Below are 23,188 nucleotides of genomic sequence, written 5' to 3' on the forward strand. Positions count from 1 at the left end.
ACGCTGGAGAGACTATGTCTCTCGGCTGGCCTGGGAACGCCTTGGGATCCCGCCGGAGGAGCTGGTTGAAGTGGCTGGGTAGAGAGAAGTCTAGGCTTCCCTGTTAAAGCTGCTGCCCCCACGACCCGACCCCGGAGCAAGCGGAAGATGAAGCATGGATCGATATATGGCGGAAAACAGTCAGGTGACTTGAAGTTCCGCTCTGAGACCCCCAATTTGACCAGAATTCAAAATTGTCCGATATGCACATGTGATACATCTTTGGAAAGCTTAAAATCCAAATTTTCTTGGGGAAGAAAAATTTTGAACAAGCGGGAATTTTTTATTTTTTTTTTTTAAATATTTTTTAAACAGCAAAACCCTATCTGGTGGTGAGAACACGCGAGAGCAGAATTACAGACGCCATGACTTCAACGAGATATTATCGCGTACTTATCTTGTTTTGATCCAAAAACTCCACGTAGCATGTATCACTGAGTGTCAAGCCACAGTTGTGAATGGCCAAAGCTGGATTTTTTGGGGATTTTATGTGTGAAACAAGGTAATATAACAGGGGGCGCGATGCAGAAATCGCAGACATCAAGGAGTAGTTGAGATGTTCTTTTTCATATATTTACCCTTTTAAATGTTGTTTTTAAATTTTTCTTTGTTTGGATCGATTATTTGTCATCTAACATATCGGAGAAAATGCGATAAGAACAATAAAAATACAATTAAGCGATGGTTATGAGGAAGATATCCGTGACTTTTTTACAGACACCAATTTTTTCATTGTGATGTCATTTTTGTAAAAGTTTAAAATATGCGAGTGAATAATTTTTTTAAAGTCGTTTGTTTTTTTAAATGAAATATTAGTCATCAATTAATGATTCTAAGCTAAAAATGACAGACATTTTGAATAATAAATATGATTACTTAACTTGTTTTCACTGCTGGGTTGGAACAAAAACGGTTGTGCGACGTCTGTAAATGGGGGTTTTCAGGGTAAAACGGGCAAATTTAAAATAGTTCGGGAGCTTAATGCGCCATGAATCTGCTATGGCAGCATATAGACATATTGTTCTATCAAACACAACAGTTGTTTTGGCTTAAAATACAGCAGTTTTTTTTAAAGAGGCGTGCAAGAGCAGAAACTGCTTTTTCAGTCTTGTCTGTGTTTTCCGCCATATATACTGTATTGCAATATTAATACTAGAAGATTTTTTTCATGCTCGTACAACCTCTCACCCTCGCTTCTGCTAAGCGACCAAACTGTTTTTGTTGGTCACCAGCACAGCTGGCGTTTGGTATTTATAGTTAACACTGATTGACAGGTTTGTAGCTTTGATCTAGCCAGAAACCCCACGGTAGCTCTACAATCAAAGCCACAAATGTGTTAATCATCGTTAAGCTTGGTACACAGTCTGAAGTGTGCTGTGGCAACTCATTCATTGTGTAAGTGAGAGGCTGTTCTCGCCAGCGTGAGCACCAAAGCAAATCGGATTGAGAATCACTTACTCGGTTTCGGGTGGTAAAATATGCAATTGGGACATCCCTAATCCATAACCCTAACCCCATCCCTATTCATAAAATAACGTTTAATCCAGGCTAAGGGGGTTTATCTATGAATGATTAAATTGGTGAATATAAAAGGGATCAAGGAAGCCATGTCTCTGCACAATTGCTGATTTTATGATGAAAAACAAAGTTTACATTAAAAAAAAAAAAAACAATTGCACGTGCTGTGATGGGACTATCGAGCATGCGTTCATTGCGATGGTGATTTTCAAACGATATATTGTGCAGGCCTATATACAAGTGTAGACTCATTTATCATTCATTGAAATTGGCATAATCTACTGCAAGCAGTCACAAATGCAATCACCTTGAAGCTACTGATCTGCGAATCTGGATGCTTTTGGCTGAGCGTAGTGTTGACCCAGTTGAGAATGATCTGTTCTCCCACCCGCTCGCCGTCACCAAGGTCGGATAACACCAACATGGTGTACCTGTGTGTGGAGGGGCAACAAAAAAAATCACACGCAATTTAAAAAAACATAAAACATCATCAATGTATTCTTAAAATATAAACATTCTTAAAACATGGTTGTTATTTCACAACGAATTTCAAAAGGCTGAAAATATTTTCCAATATAATCAAACTATAATTTTTAATTTATTATATACAGTATGTAACTAGAAAATGCAATAGCGCACCGCACGAATGCTACTTTTAGACCGTGACGTCGCCATCATAACCCGGAAGTGGGTCTGTGTGGACACGCCCTCGCATACAATCCATGTTGTTACCACTTGTTTTCTGCCGGTAATCTTTCAAAAATGAACATGCCGAGTAAACACTGCTGCTATTGAACTTGTAGAAACGACTCTAGACATTATGACATATGAGGGATGTTTTCTTCAGACGTTTCTCGTAGCAAAAAACTTGTGAATGTGAAGAGATCAACTTGCGTGGACGTCCAAAAGACCAGTGTAACGCCAGCAAGGTGAAGCCATTCACATTTCATATGCAATTAAATATTTTGTTGAGGGCCATGGTCCTACAAAGGATGAGGAGGTAAACCATTTTGATATTTTTACTTATTTTTTAGCGGGGCGTTTTGCTGTGCTACTTCTGTCTGACAATGAATGACCTGAAAAAAATTATAAAAATGGTATCTGACTGCCACTGTTGTAAAAAAAACAACTTTAGTAAGGGGTAAGTGTAAATGAATTATAGAATCAAGATTTGTTATCAATGAAAAAATTAAAAGTGTTCATTGGCTGTCACCGAGTAGCATTTGCGATCGCTACACAAAAATAGCAATGTAAATTACCCCAAGAACCGTCAGGGACGTAAGACAACCAGACGATATAATATATAAGTAAGACAGTGCATATGGTGGTAAAGATAGATTGTTGAAACAGGAGAATGTCATTGTCAGTGGCGTAAGGCAATGCACACAAGAACAATGGGTCAATAAAAAAGCTACTTCAGCATTACGTCGGCTCTTTTACCCGTCTTTTTCAGTCCTCGACACTCAAGCCATCTTTTTAATTGAACATTTGTATGTTCCACATCTTTACCAGTGAATTTGGCACCAGGGATATCATTTTTGGACAGAATTAGTAGGTTTAGCTCAGTGAACACCTCGTTCGTACACCATTTCCATGCATTTAGCATTAGGGACAAACGCGAGCTTGACCGGCCTCGCAACAATTGCTAACGCCATGAATATTAATGCGCAAACGTGACGTGTTGCGTGCGATACGCCATTTCTACAGAAACTGTAGCATGCTTTTATGCTGAAAAGGACTTTTTAATCAATACGAATGAGATTTTGTCAAAAGCTTTACCTAGTAAAAAGCAGCCATTGTTGTAGAAATAGGCTAAGATCTGCAAAATTGCATTTGAATGTGCCAATTGCATTTAATGGTAAATTTTTGGTTAAAAACAATGACCGCCAATGGAAATTTTCCTAATTTTGTTTTTTCAAGAGGTCTAGCAAAACAGTCTGAAGTTCAAATGGGTAAAATGTGGGATGATTTGAGAAAGCCAAAGAATTTACACAATGATGAAATTAAACTGAATAGTTACATTGGTACAAACAGTGGCATTCATGTTAGAAGCTGCTAAGGCAACTCATTCCTTTCACTGTAACCTCCAACAACACAGCGCACACATGAGAATTCTTAACCCAACACACCTCCTCATGAGTTGCCACACCAGCGCCAAAGTGTGCATGGGGCTTCCTTCGTTAAGGTTTTCGCCACCGATGCCCACCAGGGAGAAGTGGGCCACGTTCCTGCCCAGGCCCACAGCGTAGTTGCAGTTTTCCAGCTGTGTAAAGTAAAAATTCAATAGCCTGTTTTGGTTTCCATTTGAATCGGTCCAGTCGCTATTGGCACTGTAAGGAGTTGAACCTTCTTCATATTAGTTCCCAAGGCGGGGTACGGCGGCAGGTTGACTTTCTTCCAGTTGACGGGAACGTTGACCTTCTCGTACAGCTGCAGGATCACCAAACCGTCACAAAGATCGCTAAATTACAAAAAGAAATATTGTATCATTAAACATATAACGTATTTGTACTTAAAATATTTTAATCAATTGGAATCATTAGTACTCTTTTTGACAGCTACAATAAGAAACAATAAGTATTTGAACACCCTGCGATTTTGAACGTTCTCCCACTTAAAATTGATGGGCGGGTTTGAAATTTTCATGGTTGGTGCTTGTCCACTGTGAGGAACAATCTAAAGAAAAAAAAACAGAAATCACAGTGTATGATTTTTTTAACAATTTATTTGTGTTATACTGCTGCAAATAAGCATTTGAACACCTGTCTATTGGCTACAATTATGAGCCTCAAATATCTGTTAGTCACCTTTAAAAGGTCCATCGAATAAGTGGAGTGGAGGTGGACTTTTTAAGTCTGACTTTTTGACCTGTTTGAGGTGGTTAGCTATACATAAACACCTGTCCACCCCATACAATCAGGAAGTCTCCAATTCCTAACATGGTCGAGATCAAAGAGCTGTCCAAAGACACCAGAGATAGAATTGTAGACCTCTACAAGGCTGTAAAGGGTTATTGGGCAATTGCCAAGCAGCTTGGTGATATTAGATCCACTGTTGGAGCAATTATTAGAAAATGGAAGAAGCTAAACATGACTGTCAATCTCCCTCGGACTGGGGCTCCATGCAAGATCTACCACGTAGGGTCTCAATGATCCTGAGAATCGTGAGGAATTAGCCAAAAACTACACAGGATGAGCTGGTCAATGACCTGAAAGAAGCTGGGATCAACATTTCCAAGGTTACTGTTGGTAATGCACTAAGACGTCATGGTTTAAAGTCCTGCATGGCAACTTAAGGAAAGTTCCCCTGCTTAAACTAGCACATGTCCAGGCCTGTTTTAAGTTTGCCAGTTACTATGTGGATGATCCAGAAGAGTCATGGGAGAAGGTCATGTGTTCATATGAGATCAAAATGGAACTTTTTGGTCTTAATTTCACTCATAGTGTTTGGAGAAGGAAGAATGATGGGTACCATCCAAAAACACCATCCATACTGTGAAGCATAAGAGTGGTAGCATCATGCTTTGGAGGTGTTTTTTTTTGCACATGAGACTAGACGACTGCTCTGTATTAAGGAAAGGATGACCAGCGCCATGCAATTGTGAGATTTTGGGGAATAACCTCCTTCCCTTAGTAAGACCATTGAAAATGGGTCGTGACTGGGCCTTCCAACATAACAATGGCCCGAAGCAGACAGCCTGAATAACCAAGGGGTGGCTTTGTAAAAAGCATATCAAGGTTCTGAAGGGGCCTAGCCAGTCTCCAGGCCTAAACCCAATACAAAATCTTTAGAGGAAGCTCAAACGCTTTGTTTCTCAGTGACCGCCCAGAAACTTGCAAAATCCCTGCTGCAGTCTATTCAAACCTGGTGAAATGTTACAAGAAACGTTGGACCTCCTCTGTAATTGTAATGAAAGCCTACTGTACTAAATGTTAACATTGATTTTCTCAGGTGTTTAAATACTTATTTGCAGCAGTATAATACAAATAAACTGTTAAAAAAAATCATACACTGTGATTTCTGGATTTTTATTTTCAGTCCTTCCACTCTCACAGTGGAAAAGCACCTACCATGAAAATTTCAAACCCGCCCATCATTTCTAAGTGGGAGAACTTGCAAAATCGCAGGGTTTTAAAATACTTATTTTCCTCACTGCATAAGGCAGAATTACTGTATTTTCCAGAGTAGAAATCACACTTTTTTTAAAAAATAGTTTGGTTGGGCCTATGACCTTTACTCAGGAGTGGCTTATACATGTTGTTTGTTTTTTTCAAACAGCTTTCCCTCCAAAAGAGTTGTTCAGATGTGACATTGAAGATGAAGATTTGGAGTGATATGAAGCGTATGGTTATGTTGTTCAGGTTATGGTCATCTGAATAATTTCAAATATGGTGTCGTAAAAGACACCCATTTGAGAGGCATTTGTGCACACTATCAAGGGCGTCAATGTTAGTAGAGGGCAACAATCACCCTAATTTAATAGTTTTGGCTTAATAAGCATTAGCTAGAATGAGTTGTGTTGGATGGTCTTTTAAAATCAACAAAAAATTCCCTGATAGCCCAACGGATTTGACACAGTCCTGCTAACGTTTCATGAGCCATGCAACGTTACACCTAATACAATAAGTCTGGCGTTAATTGGAAAAAAAAAAAAAAAAAAAAAAATCGGGTTCAGAGGATTGACGTGTATGCATCCCCAGAATATACCAAACAAATTTTATTCCAATCCAACCATGAATAACACAGGTGTAGCAAATTTAGTTAATGTAGAAGAAGAACAAGAACAAAGTGTATGACCGTTTCACCCCTCCCCTAGATGTTCCAATGCTTTCCGTTGGGCGGCTTAGTTCTTTCGAACTTGTTTTGCTTTTTTCATAGCTTTTTCAACCATGTGGAATTTATATTTTGGCACCAGAATCATCAGGAGGTGACCCTAAAATGCCCCAGAATCAACAAAGAGTGACTCATGAAGGAGATAGTATCTTTTCTCAACTGTTTGCATTACTCTAACACACTTAATATAATAAATCAGGGAATAGTATCGTTTCTCGTATTTACTGTTTGACTGTTTGTATTACTCTAACACACCTAATGTAAAATAAATAGCACTTATACCATCGTTTAAGGAAAACAAGCAGAATATAGGGCATAAAAGCTACACGACGCCTTCTTATCAGGGAAACCCAACGTGTGCGTCAAGAGCAAGATTGACGCACCATCTCTCGCAATCAGTTCTCCCGGACAGTCCAGGACAAATGGCAGGACGCTCTGTCCGAACACAAGGAGCACCGGAGAATGCGTAATATCCAACTGATAACACGACTGACAAGACTCCAAGAGCCCCTTTGATGCTGAGGTGGCAAAATCCACAACCCTGGTTGCCCGGACCACAGTAACTCCCGAATCCTCCTGTCCAATCCACAAACAGATAACAATCCCAAACACACCATTCTTCCTGCCCACGGCACGCCCCGCGAGAGCCTTCAAAAGCCTGAATGTTTAACTAAGCGTTGTCATTTTTTCTTGGGAACCTTTTTTTGACCTCTGATATGGTGACCTTGGAACGAGTTTGCCTCCTCACCTGATTCTGTTTCGCCTTTCTGTTTGATTGCTGTCGATCCGAATAAATTTTCAACTTGTTCTCGGTGAGCCTTTTTTAAAGCTTTCAAAATGGAGTCAGTACAAAGGGTTAAGACTAAGGTGAACGCGCCGAGTTTGGCCTTCTGGCCGGATTGCCGGGGTCCCGGGCATTTGGAGCTGCGCCAGCTCGGGTCCGGCGGTTCGGCTGGTGCGATTCCGGCGGTCTGGCTAGAAGGTCAGATTCCTTCATTTAGAAATTCCCCACAGTCCGAATCAAGCCAGGCCACAACTGCCCCTCTCTAAGGTTTGATGGCAAAGTGTGACGATATCGGTCCGCGGGCCAGAGTTTGACACCACTGCTCTGTTTGGTTTGACTTACTGGTACATGTGGTTCACATAGGGATTAACGCCCAGGGAGTTGATCCAGTTGCGGAAGGTCTTCTCTTCTCGGGTCTCGGCTGTAAAGACAATACATTCATGTTGTCTTACTCATTGACTGAAACACAATCATTTGCTGGTTCTCACGCTCCAGCCGGGCGTCTTCCAAGCCATTAACGTCGCCCCTCTGTAGGGCCGGGTGCGTGTTGAACAGGTTGGCCACGAAGGCCAAATTGAGCTTGGCGTTCCCCGAGGTGACATCGTGTGCCGTCACGAACTGCCGGCAGTCCAGACGGGACGCCTGCTGCAGCATCAGCTCGGCACGTTGGTTCAGATCTCGCTCCTTCCGACACAAACCACACCGCCAGTATATTGCTAAAAATTGACAGGTTATTTCAAGTTATTCACGTTCAGGCCGCTCATGTCGATTTTGATGCTCCTGTAGTCGTGTTCTCCACGGGGAGCGATCTGGTCCAAGAGGTGGAAGTACGCCCGAGAATCCTGCGGAACAAGATTAAGAGGAAAGACAACATCTTTATAAAAATGTATTTATTTTCATGTTTTAAAAAAAAATAAATGGGAAAAAATGATTTTTGTAGTCCTCGATGGAATCACATGACTATGTTTGTAATTAATCAAAATGGACTATTTGCCAACCTCTGCTTTTGGTTTTGGAAAGAAAGATATAATAATGTCATTACAGAGCATTCATAGTCCAACATTTCTCGGTTTTTAGCTCCAATGCACGTTTGTATCTAAAATGTCAAGCCCAAGGTAAAATACTATATGTGATTTATACTGTATATAAGCGTGTGAGATGATTAATCCACTTTCAAAATAATGGTTTGTGGCATCTCTAGTTGTTAGCAAAACCTTGATATCGTCGCAGAAGTTGGAGATGCTGTGGGTGCCGGCGTTGTGCAAATGGTAGTTGACCCAGCGGAGCAGCAACTCCTCAGGAGAACGAGACATCAAGTGATCCAGACTCTCGCCCTCTGTCAGGAGGCAAATCATGCCTGGAAAGCACACACAAGCATGACTCAGACAGCTTTTAAGATATTACAAACAGACAAATATATGACTGAGTGCCGTGCAAAACTGCAAGAAAAAAAGGATCAAAACGCAGAAAAAGATACATGTTTTAAATTAGGTTAGGTCTCAAGTACTCTACTTCTCCATTTGTTTTTGTACAAAAATATCAATTTTATTCATTTTGGTTTCAAAATCTTAGCTTTTAAGAGCATTTAGTGGTGTTTTTTATTTTAAAAATTACATTTATTGATATTTTTATTCATTTTGAAGAATTTTTAGATTGTGAGCCTAAAAAACATTTAAATTTATTTTTGTAATAACATTACATTTCAATCCATAACTGGATCCATTTTAGAAAAAAAATGTAAATTATATAGCGATACAGTATGTATTTTACTTTTAGAAAAAAACAAAATATCAGGTTTTGAAAATATTTTATGTACTAAATGTATTTCAGGAATACTCTAAATTGTATTACATAACTACATTCCTAACTCCTAATTTTGTTTTTGTAAAAATTATTTCGTAATCCAAGTCTTATTATTGTCCAAATATTACTTTTTATTTTTTACCTTAGTAACAAATCATTTAGTTGTTTGTTTTCATTTTAATGAGAAAAAAACATTGTACACATTTTAGTGATTTTCGTTTTTATAATCAAAAAGCATTATATTATGCCATAAAGATTAATTACCATTTTTGTGCGAGTGTATGTGTGCGCTGACCTTCATTCCGGCTGATTTCTATATCAGCGAATAGGCCCACTTTGATAATCTGCCAGAATAATCCTAGCACCAGATGAGGTTTCCCAACCATCAGATCAAGAGCGTCGATGTTAACCACCGTACAGCCGATGGCTGAGGCCGAGTTTAGCGCCAGGACAAGGTTTTCCTACAAACATGACACCCAACCACCAGGAATATTTTCCATCAAATACCATATTTTTGGGGCTAATCGCACCAGCAAAAAAAAAAAAAAAAAAAAAGTCACATTCATGCTAGGTGCTGCCATTTCCTTCAACATGACATGCTAACAGTTATTCAAATCACTATAGCCTTAACAACACAGCATAACTAATTTATAACTCTTAGACCCCTTGCCTGGCTCTGCCAGACTATTCTCCATGTATTTTTCAAACACTGAGAGAAATAGTCTGGGAACCATCCCATTAACGGCCTTTCGAGCAGGTACAAAATCAATCGACAAATCAGATTCGTTTATTTGCGTGACGTGTTCTTCACGAGCAACGTCACTCTTGCGCGGCGAAAGTAGTCTCTTCAACAACACAGATGGTGAACGGGAGAGCCGAGAATATGTTCCAATCCACGGTAAAATCAGTTTTAAATTACCAAAAACACATCGACACGAGTCATTAACAACAGTCTGTCTCACGCTAGCCATGTTGAATAAACTCCGCTCTCTTCGTATGTTTACTTCCGCGCGCAAGTCCCTCGTCCTGCCCTTGTCATTTTACTAACGTCACGTCTGCCCGTCGCTGATTGGTCCACTCCGCTGTCTGTTTGCTGTGGCTTGCTCCGCCCTGGAACTTGTATCCACGTGAATGGTGGCCAGACTCAATAGCTGGAACAGCGGTGAGTCTAGTGTACCAGGCAATAAGACCCCCCCGATTTTTGCAAGTTCAAGTCACAACCCACTTACGTCTGAAATTTCAATCATAGATGAATTTCCACTCATAGAGACATAATCTTTAAAAAAATCCAGAAATCACATTGTAAGATTTTTAAAATAGTTTATTTGTAATTTACTGGGATTCATAAGTATTTGAACCCCTGAGAATCAGCTAAAATTATAACACTCGAACAGTTGTCAGTCCAGCTTAAAAAATGTCCACCTTTACTCCATGAGTAACCACCCACCCACCACCCGTTTGAGCTCATTTATGTCACCTGTGCACCCCACAGTCAGTCATAATCCAACTGCTACCATAGGCAAGACCAGAGAGCTTTCGAAAGACACCAGAGAAAAAAATGTTGGAGCTGAAAACAGCTATAGAAGAATTGGAGAGCAGCTAGGTGAGAATAAATCAACAGTTGCAGCAATTATTAGAAAATGGAAAAGGCTAAACATGACTGATAATCTACCTCAGACTGGGGCTCCATGTAAAATCTCTCTTCGTGGGGCATCACTCCAGATGAGAAAAGTTAGGGCTCAGCCTAGAACTACACGGCAGGAGCTGGACAATGACCTGAAAAGAGCTGGCTACACAGTTTCAAAGGCTAGTGTCATTAGAACACTATGGTGCAATGGTTCAAAAATCATGCAGTGCTCAGAAGGTTCCCCTGTTGAAGCAAGTACATGTGAAGGCCCGTCTGAAGTTTGCCAGGGACCAGAAGATCTCGCCATCCACCTACTGGTGACGCAGCACCAGGAGCAACGTGGGGTTCAGTATCTTGCTCAAGGACACTTAGATGAGTTCATCAGGGCGGAGTATCGAAACCACAACCTTTGGGTTGGGGGACAACTACTCTACCACTGAGCCACGCCACCCCAATAGAAGATAAAAGAACGATGAGTACAATCCCATGAACACCATCCCCACAGTGAAGTATGGGGGTGGAAACCTCATGCTTTGGGGGTGCTTTTCAGCAAAGAGGACAGGACGGCTGTACTGTATAAAGCAGACGATGGATAGTGAAATGTATCGTCAGATTTTGAGCCACAACTTCCTTCCCTCAGTCAGTGACTTGAAGATGAGTCAAGGCTGGATGTTGCAACATGACAATGATCCGACGCACACGGCCAAGCTGACCGTGCAGTGGCTGCGTAAAAAGCATATCAAGGCTCTGGAGTGCCCTAGTCAGTCTCCAGACATCAATCCAATAGACAAACTTTGGATGGAGCTGAAACTTCGTGTTTCTCAACGACAGCCACGGAAGCTGACAGATCTAAAGAAGATTTGTGTGAAGAAATGGGCCAAAATCCCCGTTTTATGTGAAGAACTACAGAAAGCGTCTGACCTCTGTAATTGCAAACAAAGGCTTGTGCACTAAATATTTGCACTGATTTTCTCAGGGGACAAATACTTATGAGCCCTAGGAAATAAATAAATTACTGAAAAATGATCGAAATAGGAGTTCTTTTTTTTTTAAGATTATGTTTCAATAAGTAGAAGTGCATCAATGATTGAAATTTCAGAAATCTACCTATTTTCTAAGTGGGTGAACTTGCAAAATCACAAGGAGTGCACATACTTTTGCTCCTCTCTGTATTTTCTTATTGCGTATACAAATTTTATTCTTGTAATATCATGACTTACATATACACATCTTTCCTTCTTAAAACATATATTGATTAACATTTAAGTCTCACCTGAGTATAAGTTGCAGACCCACACAAATTAAAAAAAAAAGTGTGATTTATTTACCGAAAAATACAGTATTTCTTAATCCATTTCACTACTAAAATCTGTTATAAAACAAGAATTCCACTCCACAAAGGTTAACACTGTATAGTATATAGGTTTAATCAACAACACCTTTATATCCGGTAAAGGCCCATTCACATTTACTGTCTTTTTGACATTCATAAAAAGACAACTTTGCACTTTGGTGGCACTTACAGTCATTGTGAAGGTGGTGAGCTTGCGGGTGTTGATGACTCGCTCGTCGATGGTGTCGGGCTGAGACAAGTTGATCATTTTGCTACAGAGGAGAAGACAAAGTACCGGCACAGTTAATTGCATGTAACAGTGTGTATGCAAAAGTGACTTACCACAGCAGGATGCCATCACGGACCGAAGTGAAGAGGCTTTGGTCATCGGGGTTCATGGGCAGAAGGTGGCGGCAGTCGGGATCTTTGGCCAATGCTTTGTTGATCCAGTTGACGAACGCCACTTTCTCCTCATCTACACACAAAAACACAATGACCGAGAAATGCCGACTATGTACGATTTACTATATTGTATTGTAAGTTTGTAACCATAGACTTCATAATGATATTGACGGGACACTGGGCGCAGGGCCGATTATAAGGGGGCCTGCATTGTTGCCATGGCCGTCAAACCTGACCGAGTGGAATCACAAAGAGCTTTTTTCGTTAAAAAGTTTTGTGAATGCTCAAATCCCTGAATTCTTTAAAGATATGGACGCAAAACAGTCTCGAATCTTGGTTAAAAGCAAAAAAAACAAAAAACAAAAACAAAAACTTGCAGTTAGCATTTATTTTACGTAAATATGTCAACGTACGATGCAAGTTTGTCAGTCAATGTGGCGGCCGCCTAGGCCTGAACGATATTGGAAAAAACTATTGTTGCGATTTTTGGGGGGTTTGCGATATAATGCGATATTACATTGCGATATTTAAAAAAAATACATATTTTTTTAAAAAGAAATTTTCACTAGATGACTTGAATAGCTGTTTGGAAAGACTTTGGATGATCCCTCATTTTCGCGGTTAATGGGAACCAGAACCCGCCGCGATAAGTGAAAAACCGCGAAGTAGTGCATCCCACCCCCTCAATTCTTTTTTTTTTTTTTTTTTGTGTGTGTGTTTTTTGTGCTCAGTTTATTTATTCAGATTTAGCATTGGAAAGAGATACATATAAGACATGTTTTTTTCTCACTTTTCCCCCCAAAGTGATTTAAAAAATGTAGATCAATAAATGGTTTTAAGCACTTCAAATGTCATAATTATTATCAGTTTTAAACATAACTGTCCAACCAAATCATTTTTGAAGAAGAATGCAGAGCTGTTGTAGAAAAATGCTTGGCTTTATTAAATGCTTCTGTTTATCTACCTTAGCTGTGACTCTTGGAGTGACATGTAAAAATTTCAAACCCCTCATGATCACCTCTGGCATTTATTTTATGTGTCTCCAACGTCCCCAAACACACACACATTCATTCCAGCGTGGCTTCCTTGCAGAAACTGTTTAACAAGTTAAACGATGATTGACACATTGCTCGGCTTTGAAGTCCTGTTCTTTGGCAAGATCAAAGACAACGAGCATCGTTAACTTGAAGAAGCAACTGCTGAAGTGACTGTGAGGAACAAAGGGCTGGGAGAGGGAGGGTGTGAGGCTGTGCGCAGAGCAGAAAGCAAGGCGTATGTGGCTTAAAAAACTAAAAACTATCGCACGTGCTTGCGATGGGACTATCGCGCACGTGCACATCGCGATGGCGATGTTTAAACGATTTATCATTCAGGCTTAGAGCCGCCGGCCGCCATATGTAAACAGAGCTTTTCCGGTGAAAATTATTGTGAATAAATGCTTAAATCCTTGAATTCTTTATAGATAATGATGTAAAACAGTCTCGATTCTTGGTTAAAAGCAAAAAAACGAGCAGTTAGCATTTATTTTACGTAAATATGTTGAAGTACGATGCTAGTCTTTCAGTCAATGTGGCGGCTGCCATATGAAAATAGAGGTTTTTCGGTGAACATTCTTGTGAATGAATGCTTAAATCCTTTAATGCTTTATAGATATGGATGTAAAACAGTCTTGATTCTTAGTTAAAAGCAAAAAACGTGCAGTTAGCATTTATTTGACATAAATATGTCGAAGTACGATGCTAGTCTGTCACGCAATTTGGCGAACGCCATACGTATACAAAGCTTTTCCGGTAAAAATTCTTGTGAATATATGCTTAAATCCCTTAATTCTTTATAGATAAGGACGTAAGACAGTCTCGATTCTTGGTTAAAAGCAAAAAAAAACGTGCAGTTAGCATTTATTTTCTGTAAATATCCCGAAGAATGATGCTAGTCTGTTAGACAATGTGGCAGCAGCCTTACTACAAAGAGCTTTTTACGTTGAAAATTCTTGTGAAAAATCGAAAAATCTAATAATTAACTTGAATCCTCGAACAAATCACTCCTGAGACAATCCTTCCTGTTTGTATGCGGTACAGCTTTTGTACTTTTTCAATATAAATCCAGCGTTGGATCGCTGCATGTGTCGCTGCGACCGACTGCGAAAACCTGAGGTGGCTTGTGGAATGGCCCCCTACTTGAAGGCGTGGCGCAGTGAAGGTCGAATCTGACCCCTCAATATCATTTTGAAGTCTTACATACATTCACAGTCAACATTATGAAATTGGTGATTTACACCCCTACTAGCGAGCGATACTATTATTTGGTTCTATTCAATGACATGTAGTAGTTTGCACTTTAGTCTATTCTCACACCTGAGTAGGAATGTTGTGTCCCCACACTTGAAATTCCTGACGTCCCTCCGAAGGAGCGGATGCCATCCTTCCTGGTGATGGATTTGCGGAAGGTCTCGCTGAATTTCTTGCTCTTTAGCTCCTGATAGATCTAAACAAATGAATAAGCACACCTATATGTCATAAAGTCCATTAGAAATGTGTCTGATTTCGGGGGGTGAGCTCACAGAGACAAACTCCTCAAAGCTGATCTTCTCATCCTTGTTGGTGTCACCGGCCACAAAGGTCTCCACAATCTCCCGCACTTGGTAGCCCGGCAGAGAGAAGCTGGCCTCACGGAACAATTCCTGGAGCTCAAAGTCGCTCACATAGCCGCTGTTATCAATGTCTGAACAAACAAATGCAGTCGGTTAGATTCAAAACTATGCACTTGAAGGGAAGTTTTAGTGCATGATGAACCAGAGGCAGCAAGTGAGTTTATGTTCACTTTAAGCTTGTTTTCATTCAAATCATTTTGATCAAATTTAAAATACAAAAGCTACTTATGAGTTTCAAAAGATTTTTTCTCCAGGTGAACGTTCTAAAAAGTGGAACAGCTACATTGCTATGATTGCGGCGGTGAGCAGACATGGAAAGTGCGACACCTCAAATTAGGCGCCCCTTATTGTCTGAAAATTCCCAGTCTCTTTTTTTTTTTTTTTTTTTTAAGTAAAATGAAAAGCTATCATGCCAAGGAAATAATTTTTTGGCCTACTTTCTGCCCATATAATGCGCAAATAAAACATTTATCCTTGAGTTTTCATAAACATATCTTTATGTCACCTACGTCCTATTTTCAGTAAACTTCATTATCAAACGCATAAACAGCTAACGAGCAGCTAGCATTACTGGATAATCCTTCTCCCGTAACAGCCAATAAACAAGAACAAGAATTAAATCCGATTTCAAAATACAGTATTCCACATTGACAATATGAGTTGTTCCACTTTACCATTATACCCAGTAAAAAGTGTAATTTGATCAGTTGATTACTGCAAAAAAACAAGTCACGTATATACATAGAATGAAAAGCAGTTTCTGGCCACTGTCAGCATAATTCTCTTAAGGTAGTCATATAATACTAATGATTAACTGATTGGCAGTAATTAGCAATGAATGTACACATATTCCACGTGCCAAGTGAGTAATATAATACACAGTGGGGCAAATAAGTATTTAGTGAACCACTAATTGTGCAAGTTCTCCCACTTGAAAATATTAGAGAGGCCTGTAATTGTAAACATGGGTAAACCTCAACCATGACAGACAGAATGTGGGAAAAAAAACAGAAAATCACATTGTTTGATTTTTAAAGAATTTATTTGCGAATCATGGTGGAAAATAAGTATTTGGTCAATACCAAAAGTTAATCTCAATACTTTGTTATGTACCCTTTTTGGCAAAAACGGAGGCCAAACGTTTTCTGTAATTCTTAACAACTTTTCACACACTGTTGCTGGTATTTTGGCCCATTCCTCCATGCAGATCTCCTCTAGAGTAGTGATGTTTTGGGGCTGTCGTTGGGCAACACAGACTTTCAACTCCCTCCACAGATTTTCTATGGGGTTGAGATCTGGAGACTGGCTAGGCCACTCCAGAACCTTGAAATGCTTCTAACGAAGCCACTCCTTTGTTGCCCTGGCTGTGTGTTTGGGATCATTGTCATGCTGAAAGACCCAGCCATGTCTCATCTTCAATGCCCTTGCTGATAGGAGATTTTCACTCAAAATCTCTCGATACATGCCCCCATTCAGTCGTCCTGGTCCCTTTACAGAAAAACAGCCCCAAAGCATGATGTTTCCACCCTTCCACCCCCATGCTTCACAGTGGGTGTGGTGTTCTTCGGATGCAATTCAATATTCTTTCTCCTCCAAACACGAGAACCTGTGTTTCTACCAAAAAGTTCTATTTTGGTTTCATCTGACCATAACACATTCTCCCACTCCTCTTCTGGACCATCCAAATGCTCTCTAGTGAACTGCAGACGGGCCTGGACGTGTACTTTCGTTAGCAGGGGGACACGTCTGGCAGTGCAGGATTTGAGTCTCTGGCGGCGCATTGTGTTACTGATAGTAGCCTTATTTGACTGTGGTCCCAGCTCCCTGTAAGTCATTCACTAGGTCCCCCCGTGTGGTTCTGGGATTTTTGCTCACAGTTCTTGTTATCATTTTGGCGCCACGGGGTGAGATCTTGCAAGGAGCCCCAGATCGAGGGAGATTATCAGTGGTCTTGTATGTCTTCCATTTTGTAATAATGGCTCCCACAGTTGATTTCTTTACAACAAGCGTTTTACCTATTACAGATTCAGTATTCCCAGCCTGGTGCAGGTCTACAATTTTGCCTCTGGTGTCCTTCGACAGCTCTTTGGTCTTGGCCATAGTGGAGTTTGGAGTGTGACTGACTGAGATTGTGGGCAGGTGTCTTTTATACTGATAATGAGTTAAAACAGGTGCTATTAATACAGGTAACGAGTGGAGCCTCGTTAGACCTTATTAGAAGAAGTTAGACGTCTTTGACAGCCAGAAATCTTGCTTGTTTGTAGGTGAACAAATACTTATTTTCCACTCTAATTTGGAAATTAATTCTTTAAAAATCAAACAATGTGGATTTTCTGGTTTTTTCCCCACATTCCGTCTCTCATGGTTGAGGTTCACCCATGTTGACAATTACAGGCCTCTCTAATCTTTTCAAGTAGGAGAACTTGCACATTTGGTGGTTGACTAAATACTTATTTGCGCCACTGCACATATGAAATAAAAGAGTCTTGATTTTACAACTGACTGTAAAAGTGGTGTGTGAATTTACCAATTTTATTGAACGCTTCTCGGAGCTCTTCCAGGTCCTCCCGGGAAATGTGAGTAACGTGTTTGTCCATGGCGGCCTAAGACGCACACACACACCGCATCACATTACAAGGAATAAGCGATTTGATCACTTCGAGTCCTTCCCAGTCAAAATGGATAGGAAGCCCATCATTGTCATTGACAGCCAAAGAGTTAAAGAAAGAAAGGAGGACAACCCTTGCCAAATCATGAAGACGAGTATTTACCTTTACAAATGAGGTGGAGATCAAAATGTCTCCCCGGACCTCCACCAAAGTGGACCCGATTGGTGGTGTTTTCTCCTCCGCAGACGAGGAAGCGAGTCGGAGAGCAGCTTATCACTCTGGAGGAGAGGACCTTTGGCCCGTTTGGACCCTGGGATAGGCGTAGGCCACACCGTTAACGTTTAACGCCTCGTCTGATTCTCTTAAATATCTTTCCAAGCAATGTCCATAAAGACAAGGGAGAGTAGGACGTCTGTTTCACTTGGTGGCAAGATTTGGCAGGCATAACAGGAAAGAATCAAAAATTCATCCTCAAAAAAGGCATAGGAAGTCCAACTTGTTGTTTCGACGTGACCAATTTAGTCTGCCATTTATGGTCCGAGCAAATGATCGCTGCCTGCCTGTCCCAGTCAAAATGAATTAGACGTCTAGTGCCGTAAATGGCAGCTAATAAGTTAAATGAATGCCCTACGAAGGGTTAAGGAAATGACTTTTAAACTGCAAGTGCACACTTACAGTATGTCACCACCTTCTGCTTTTTTTCCAACATCAAACAATCTCATCCATGAAATGTACCGATAAAAAGCATCTTCATACCTGCATTTTCCTTTCCAACACAGTGGGGCTTCAATGTCTCCTATCCAACCTCCTGTAGACACATAACGATGTCTTTTGTTAGGGGCACTCTCTGGTTACAACAGCTGATCCAAGAACAGTGGTGTGGATGTGGGAGTAGACCGGCAGGCCAAAGAAGATACTAGCCTACTTCTGCATTATTCACCGGCCACCTGGATCACAGAACACATGATGAAGAATGAACTCCTTCAGTGCCATTGAGAATGATCAACATCCAACTCAAAAGACCAGAGAACTTTCCAAGTAAAAATTCGTGTTGAACCGATATAATTTTTTGGCTCTCGAAACCTATTCTGACATTCGGCTGTGTGGTATCGGCTGAAACCAATACTGTACCGATATTGTTTTTTGAAAAAAGATACAAGTTTTTTCTAATACTAAATTCCTGCATACTCACTTGACTGTATAGAAATTGCTAGCATGGCTTGTTCAGACACTGCTTAACTCATTGTCTGCCATTGACAGCGATAGCCGGTGTCCAATCTATTTTGACTGGGATTGGCGACAGTTATCTTTCCATCGCTGCCGGATTGGACATCTATCACCGTCAAGAGCAGTGAATCATGATCACTCAAAGGGCAGTGAAACATGATCACTCAATACCAACCTCAGTTGAAATGGATTTGATGTCCATAGCTGTCAACAACAGTGAATGAGTTAAGGGTTAAAAGCATCAAAATAATTCATAGGTATAAGGATATTGCAAAATGTACAGTGTATCACAAAAGTGAGTACACCCCCCTCGCATTTCTGCAGATATTTGTGTAAGAAAGCCCGCAAACAGTTTGCTGAAGACATGTCAACAAAGCACATGGATTACTGGAACCATTTCCTATGGTCTGACGAGACGGGCGGGCTTTCTTGTGTCAGATGAGGCTTCCTCCTGGGGTGACAGCCATGCACACCAATTTGATGTAGAGTGCGGCGTATAGTCTGAGCTCTAACAGGCTGACCCCTCACCTCTTCAATTTCTGCAGCAATGCTGATAGCACTCCTGTAACGAGTCACATGACATTTTGGAGGGAAAATGACAAGCAGTACTCAATTTGGACATTTAGGGATGTACATTTTTTCAAAGGGGTGTACTCACTTTTGTTGCCAGGGGTTTAAATATTAATGGCTATATTTTGAGTTATTTTGAGGGGAAAATAAATTAACTATTATATAAACTACACACAGACTACTTTTCATTGTTTCAAAGTGTCATTATGTCTGTGTTGTCCCATGAAAAGATATACTAAACCCGTTATTGCCAAACGTATCACATTTGATACACCTAAAATTTTACTATTTTGAGACTAATTCAGAATTTTGACAATTCTTTTTGAAAAAAAAATGATGGATGCACGTCAACACATGCATCTGCAGGTTCCATGAGAAAAACAAACAGGATTTAGCAAGGGTTGTAGATATCACAGCGCTTATTACACATATTCATTTTGACTTTTCTTTTTACAAATTTGAAAAAAAAAAAAAAAAAAAAGAATTTATTAGGACCTTATTTTTCAATTTTTGGGATTATTGCTTTATGTTGCAGGTATTTAAGGGTTAAATATCTGCAGAAATGCGAGGGGTGTACTCACTATTGTGATACACTGTATACAGGGATGGATGGATGGATAATGTATACAGTATGTTTATATTTACACTACTTAAAAGAGAAATTGTCCAGCGACAGCAAAAAACTCAGTTTATCACATTGGATTTAAACATTTTTTTTTATATAAGTTGACTTATGTATACCCAGTTTTCTACAATGATTTCAACATGTTGTCAGGTTTTGACCACCTAAACTAATGGAGCAACACTATTTAAAGCAACACTAGGTAACCTTTCAACCTTTCTAAAATATTTTCATAACATTTGTGATAATATGTCGACTGACAACTATTGAATTGAATTACACCACTTTTATTTCTGGAGGGGGTCTGAATCGCTTTCACCGGCACTAATTAACTTTGAGGAGGGTGACAGGAACCCTGCCACACAAAAAAACTACGAATGTGCTGACTGCTTTAAGGCATATGTCACTTCCCCCTTTACTCATTCATGACGGAAGTCGATGCGAACGCTTTCGCGCGAATTCTGCGAAGATGGCAGAGCAACAAAAGAGACAAAAAGTGTTGGCTGAGGAGGAAAAAAAAAAAAGGAGGCTACCAGGACATACGAAATAAACTGCCACATTCTGCTGTGCTGCAGTTTTGTTTTGTTACAGAGCCGACTGTGGGGGCGTTCCTGACATCGCACCTGCAGCTAATTCTAGCTTATCAACAGTTGTATAAAACTGCAGGTTACCCAGAGACGGGTGCCGAGATATTACCTTGCTAGTCGCCATTCCTACCAACCATACCTTGAACTTTCGAGCTGCTCTGCATTTTGTAGTTTCACCCCTGCCTTGGGCTTTGGTCGTCTGCCGCTTTAGTTTTGTATTCCTTGTGCAGGTATTTGAGTGTATTTTTAGTTGTTTTGTTGGCTTTCTGCCTACCACCTTGGTTTACCCTCGTGTTTGTAATATTGATCCCCGTCGACCTTCTGTCACGAACCCGTTTTGTTATTTCCTTTTTTCCGCGATCGCGTGTTGTTTTGTTTTGTATTTAATAAAGCCTTGAACGCATCCCTGGGTTTTTTGTTGTTTGTTGTGAGGTCCAACTTTGTTTCCGCATTTGCGGACCGACATTGGCCCGGCTTTCACTCGCTGGCGTGTCGCCTCCCCCCTCGCCCCAACCGAACTCTTCAGTGAGGTGGAGGGTTTAGCCACACTAAGCAACACGGTTCCTAACCGTCATATGTTGTTGTTTAGCCATAACTGGATTCATTACCTTGTCATCTTTCACACAGCAGCTGGAAAGAGAAATGTTGTTTAATTCATCTGCAGGCGACCAGGAGATTGAGTCTTGATTGATTGATGGTTTTACGACACTGTGCGGGTGTGCGCTAATCCTCATGGGAAAAGCAGTCTTCCTTAAGGTAAAACACTACCGCTTTTGTCCACCGGCGTCGCTAAAATCGACCAAAACTGAAAAGTTACCAAGTGTTGCTTTAAGATATTGCGGATTCAGTTGATTTTGTGGATTAATTTGTTTATTTTTCACATCATGCCGGCCAAATGTGCTGGAGAAAAATTTTGCTGCACCAGGAAGACGCGTATGGGCCTTTTTGGGTTTCAAAAAGTTCCCGTTCACCCCAAGATTGGCGTAAACAATTCTGACAGCTGTGGGACCATTGGATTTATGAGAAAGTGAGTGAACATTGTGTTTTGTATTATGTCATATAATGGGATCATGGCACACGTTTTAATAAGGAAGTGGCTTGCATTTTGTGGCCGGCGATCGGTGGCTTGTTATTTGTCATGACTATACCATTTATTAAGCAATTGGGGAAAAATACTTCGATAAAAAGAATATCTTGTAACAATATTGGAGTATAGAGATTGAAAGAATGGCATGTTGCTGTTCTCTTCGTCGCATTTTCCTCGTTATGAATAATTCCCCCTCAATGGGCTGAAGTCTAAATCAGATGAAACCATTCTCCTGCCGACGTCATCTTGCCTGGTATACCAGCGACCGTCCGGCGGATCAAATTCCGAGGGCGGAGCAAGCCACAGCAAACAGACAGTGGAGTGGACCAATCAGCGACGGGCAGACGTAACGTTGTTAAAGCGACAAGTGCAGTGGTACCTCTACATACGAATTTAATTCGTTCCAGGACCTTGTTTGTAAGTCGAAATGGTCGTATGTCGAGCAGGATTTTCCCATAGGAATACATTATAATTCCATTAATTCGTTCCAAAGCCTAAAAACATACACTAAATTCCTAATAAATACTGCTGGCACTGTTACAAATGGCAATTAAACATAGAAAAACAAATAAGTTATAAATAAATAATTCAGAATAATATAATAATAAGAAGAATAATTAATAATTATTCCTGTAAATAATGTAACGAATCGGATTCTAATATGGCGGACACTTTTTACTGTCCCTGAACGCACCGCGAAGCTGACGTCTCAGTGAGATAGGTCGGTGCGGTAGAGATAATACTTTCGTTTTCTTGAGAGCAGTCAACTGCTTAAGACAATGGGCGTTTTGTGTTGGATAAGTTCTTAAATAAATGATAAAAACGTGACGAAGCTGGCGATTTCCTTGGCAATGTTACCACAATAATAATTGTCACCTTAACTTATAAATAGTGGCGAACGGTGGTCGGAAGAGGACCATGGAGCTGTATTGTTGAGCCAGTTCAGGGACGCGCACACCAAGCTCATATTTTTCTATAACTTGCATCTTCATTTCAAAGGTAAGCATCACTTTTTTCCTTGTTTCTCCAACTGTATCAACTTTTTTTGAAAACTGTTGATTTCTCACACAAGAAAATCCATTGTGCGTTCGTTTGCAGTGCTGTCATGTCGTCGTATTTCGAGCAACTCGTCGGATGTAGAAACAAATGGCGGCTCAAATTTTACGTTGGATGTCGAAAAGATCGTGTGTCGAAGTGATCGTATGTAGAGGTACCACTGTAATTGGCTTGAGCGGAGAATGGAGAAGTTTATTCAACATGGCTAGCGTGAGCCATGTTGACTGTTGTCAATGACTTTTTTCGATGTGTTTTTGGTAATCTAAAACTGGTTTTACCGCGGATTGGAACATATTCTCGGCTCTCCCGTTCGCCATCTGTGTTGTTGTGGAGACGGCTTTCGGCGCGCAAGAGTGACGTTACTCGTTAAGAACACGTCAAGCAAATAAACAAATCTGATTGGACGGTTGATTTTGTACCTTGCTCGAGAGGCCGTTAATG

General features: G+C 40.5%; 1 protein-coding gene across 3 annotated transcripts in view; it reads right to left on the reverse strand.

Moving 5' to 3' along the window:
• The window catches only part of LOC130930887 (plastin-1), a 38,033-nt gene that overhangs the window by 1,345 nt on the left and 13,500 nt on the right, over positions 1–23,188 (reverse strand). For 2 of the 3 annotated variants that reach the window (XM_057859158.1, XM_057859157.1), the window contains exons 3-17: positions 18,355–18,545; positions 17,761–17,908; positions 17,517–17,592; positions 14,900–15,060; positions 14,694–14,823; positions 12,280–12,412; positions 12,128–12,209; positions 9,273–9,438; positions 8,389–8,531; positions 7,924–8,016; positions 7,663–7,858; positions 7,517–7,595; positions 3,904–4,018; positions 3,687–3,820; positions 1,865–1,988 (exon numbers count right to left, since the gene is read on the reverse strand). In XM_057859158.1, the coding sequence (XP_057715141.1) occupies positions 1,865–1,988; positions 3,687–3,820; positions 3,904–4,018; positions 7,517–7,595; positions 7,663–7,858; positions 7,924–8,016; positions 8,389–8,531; positions 9,273–9,438; positions 12,128–12,209; positions 12,280–12,412; positions 14,694–14,823; positions 14,900–15,060; positions 17,517–17,586 (1,626 nt within the window). In that variant the 5' untranslated portion in view covers positions 17,587–17,592; positions 17,761–17,908; positions 18,355–18,545. The remainder of the gene's footprint in view (positions 1–1,864; positions 1,989–3,686; positions 3,821–3,903; positions 4,019–7,516; positions 7,596–7,662; positions 7,859–7,923; positions 8,017–8,388; positions 8,532–9,272; positions 9,439–12,127; positions 12,210–12,279; positions 12,413–14,693; positions 14,824–14,899; positions 15,061–17,516; positions 17,593–17,760; positions 17,909–18,354; positions 18,546–23,188) is intronic. The other variant, XM_057859159.1, reaches the window with a different exon arrangement.

The sequence above is a fragment of the Corythoichthys intestinalis genome, chromosome 15 (assembly GCF_030265065.1).
Source record: "Corythoichthys intestinalis isolate RoL2023-P3 chromosome 15, ASM3026506v1, whole genome shotgun sequence".
NCBI classification, from domain to species: domain Eukaryota; kingdom Metazoa; phylum Chordata; class Actinopteri; order Syngnathiformes; family Syngnathidae; genus Corythoichthys; species Corythoichthys intestinalis.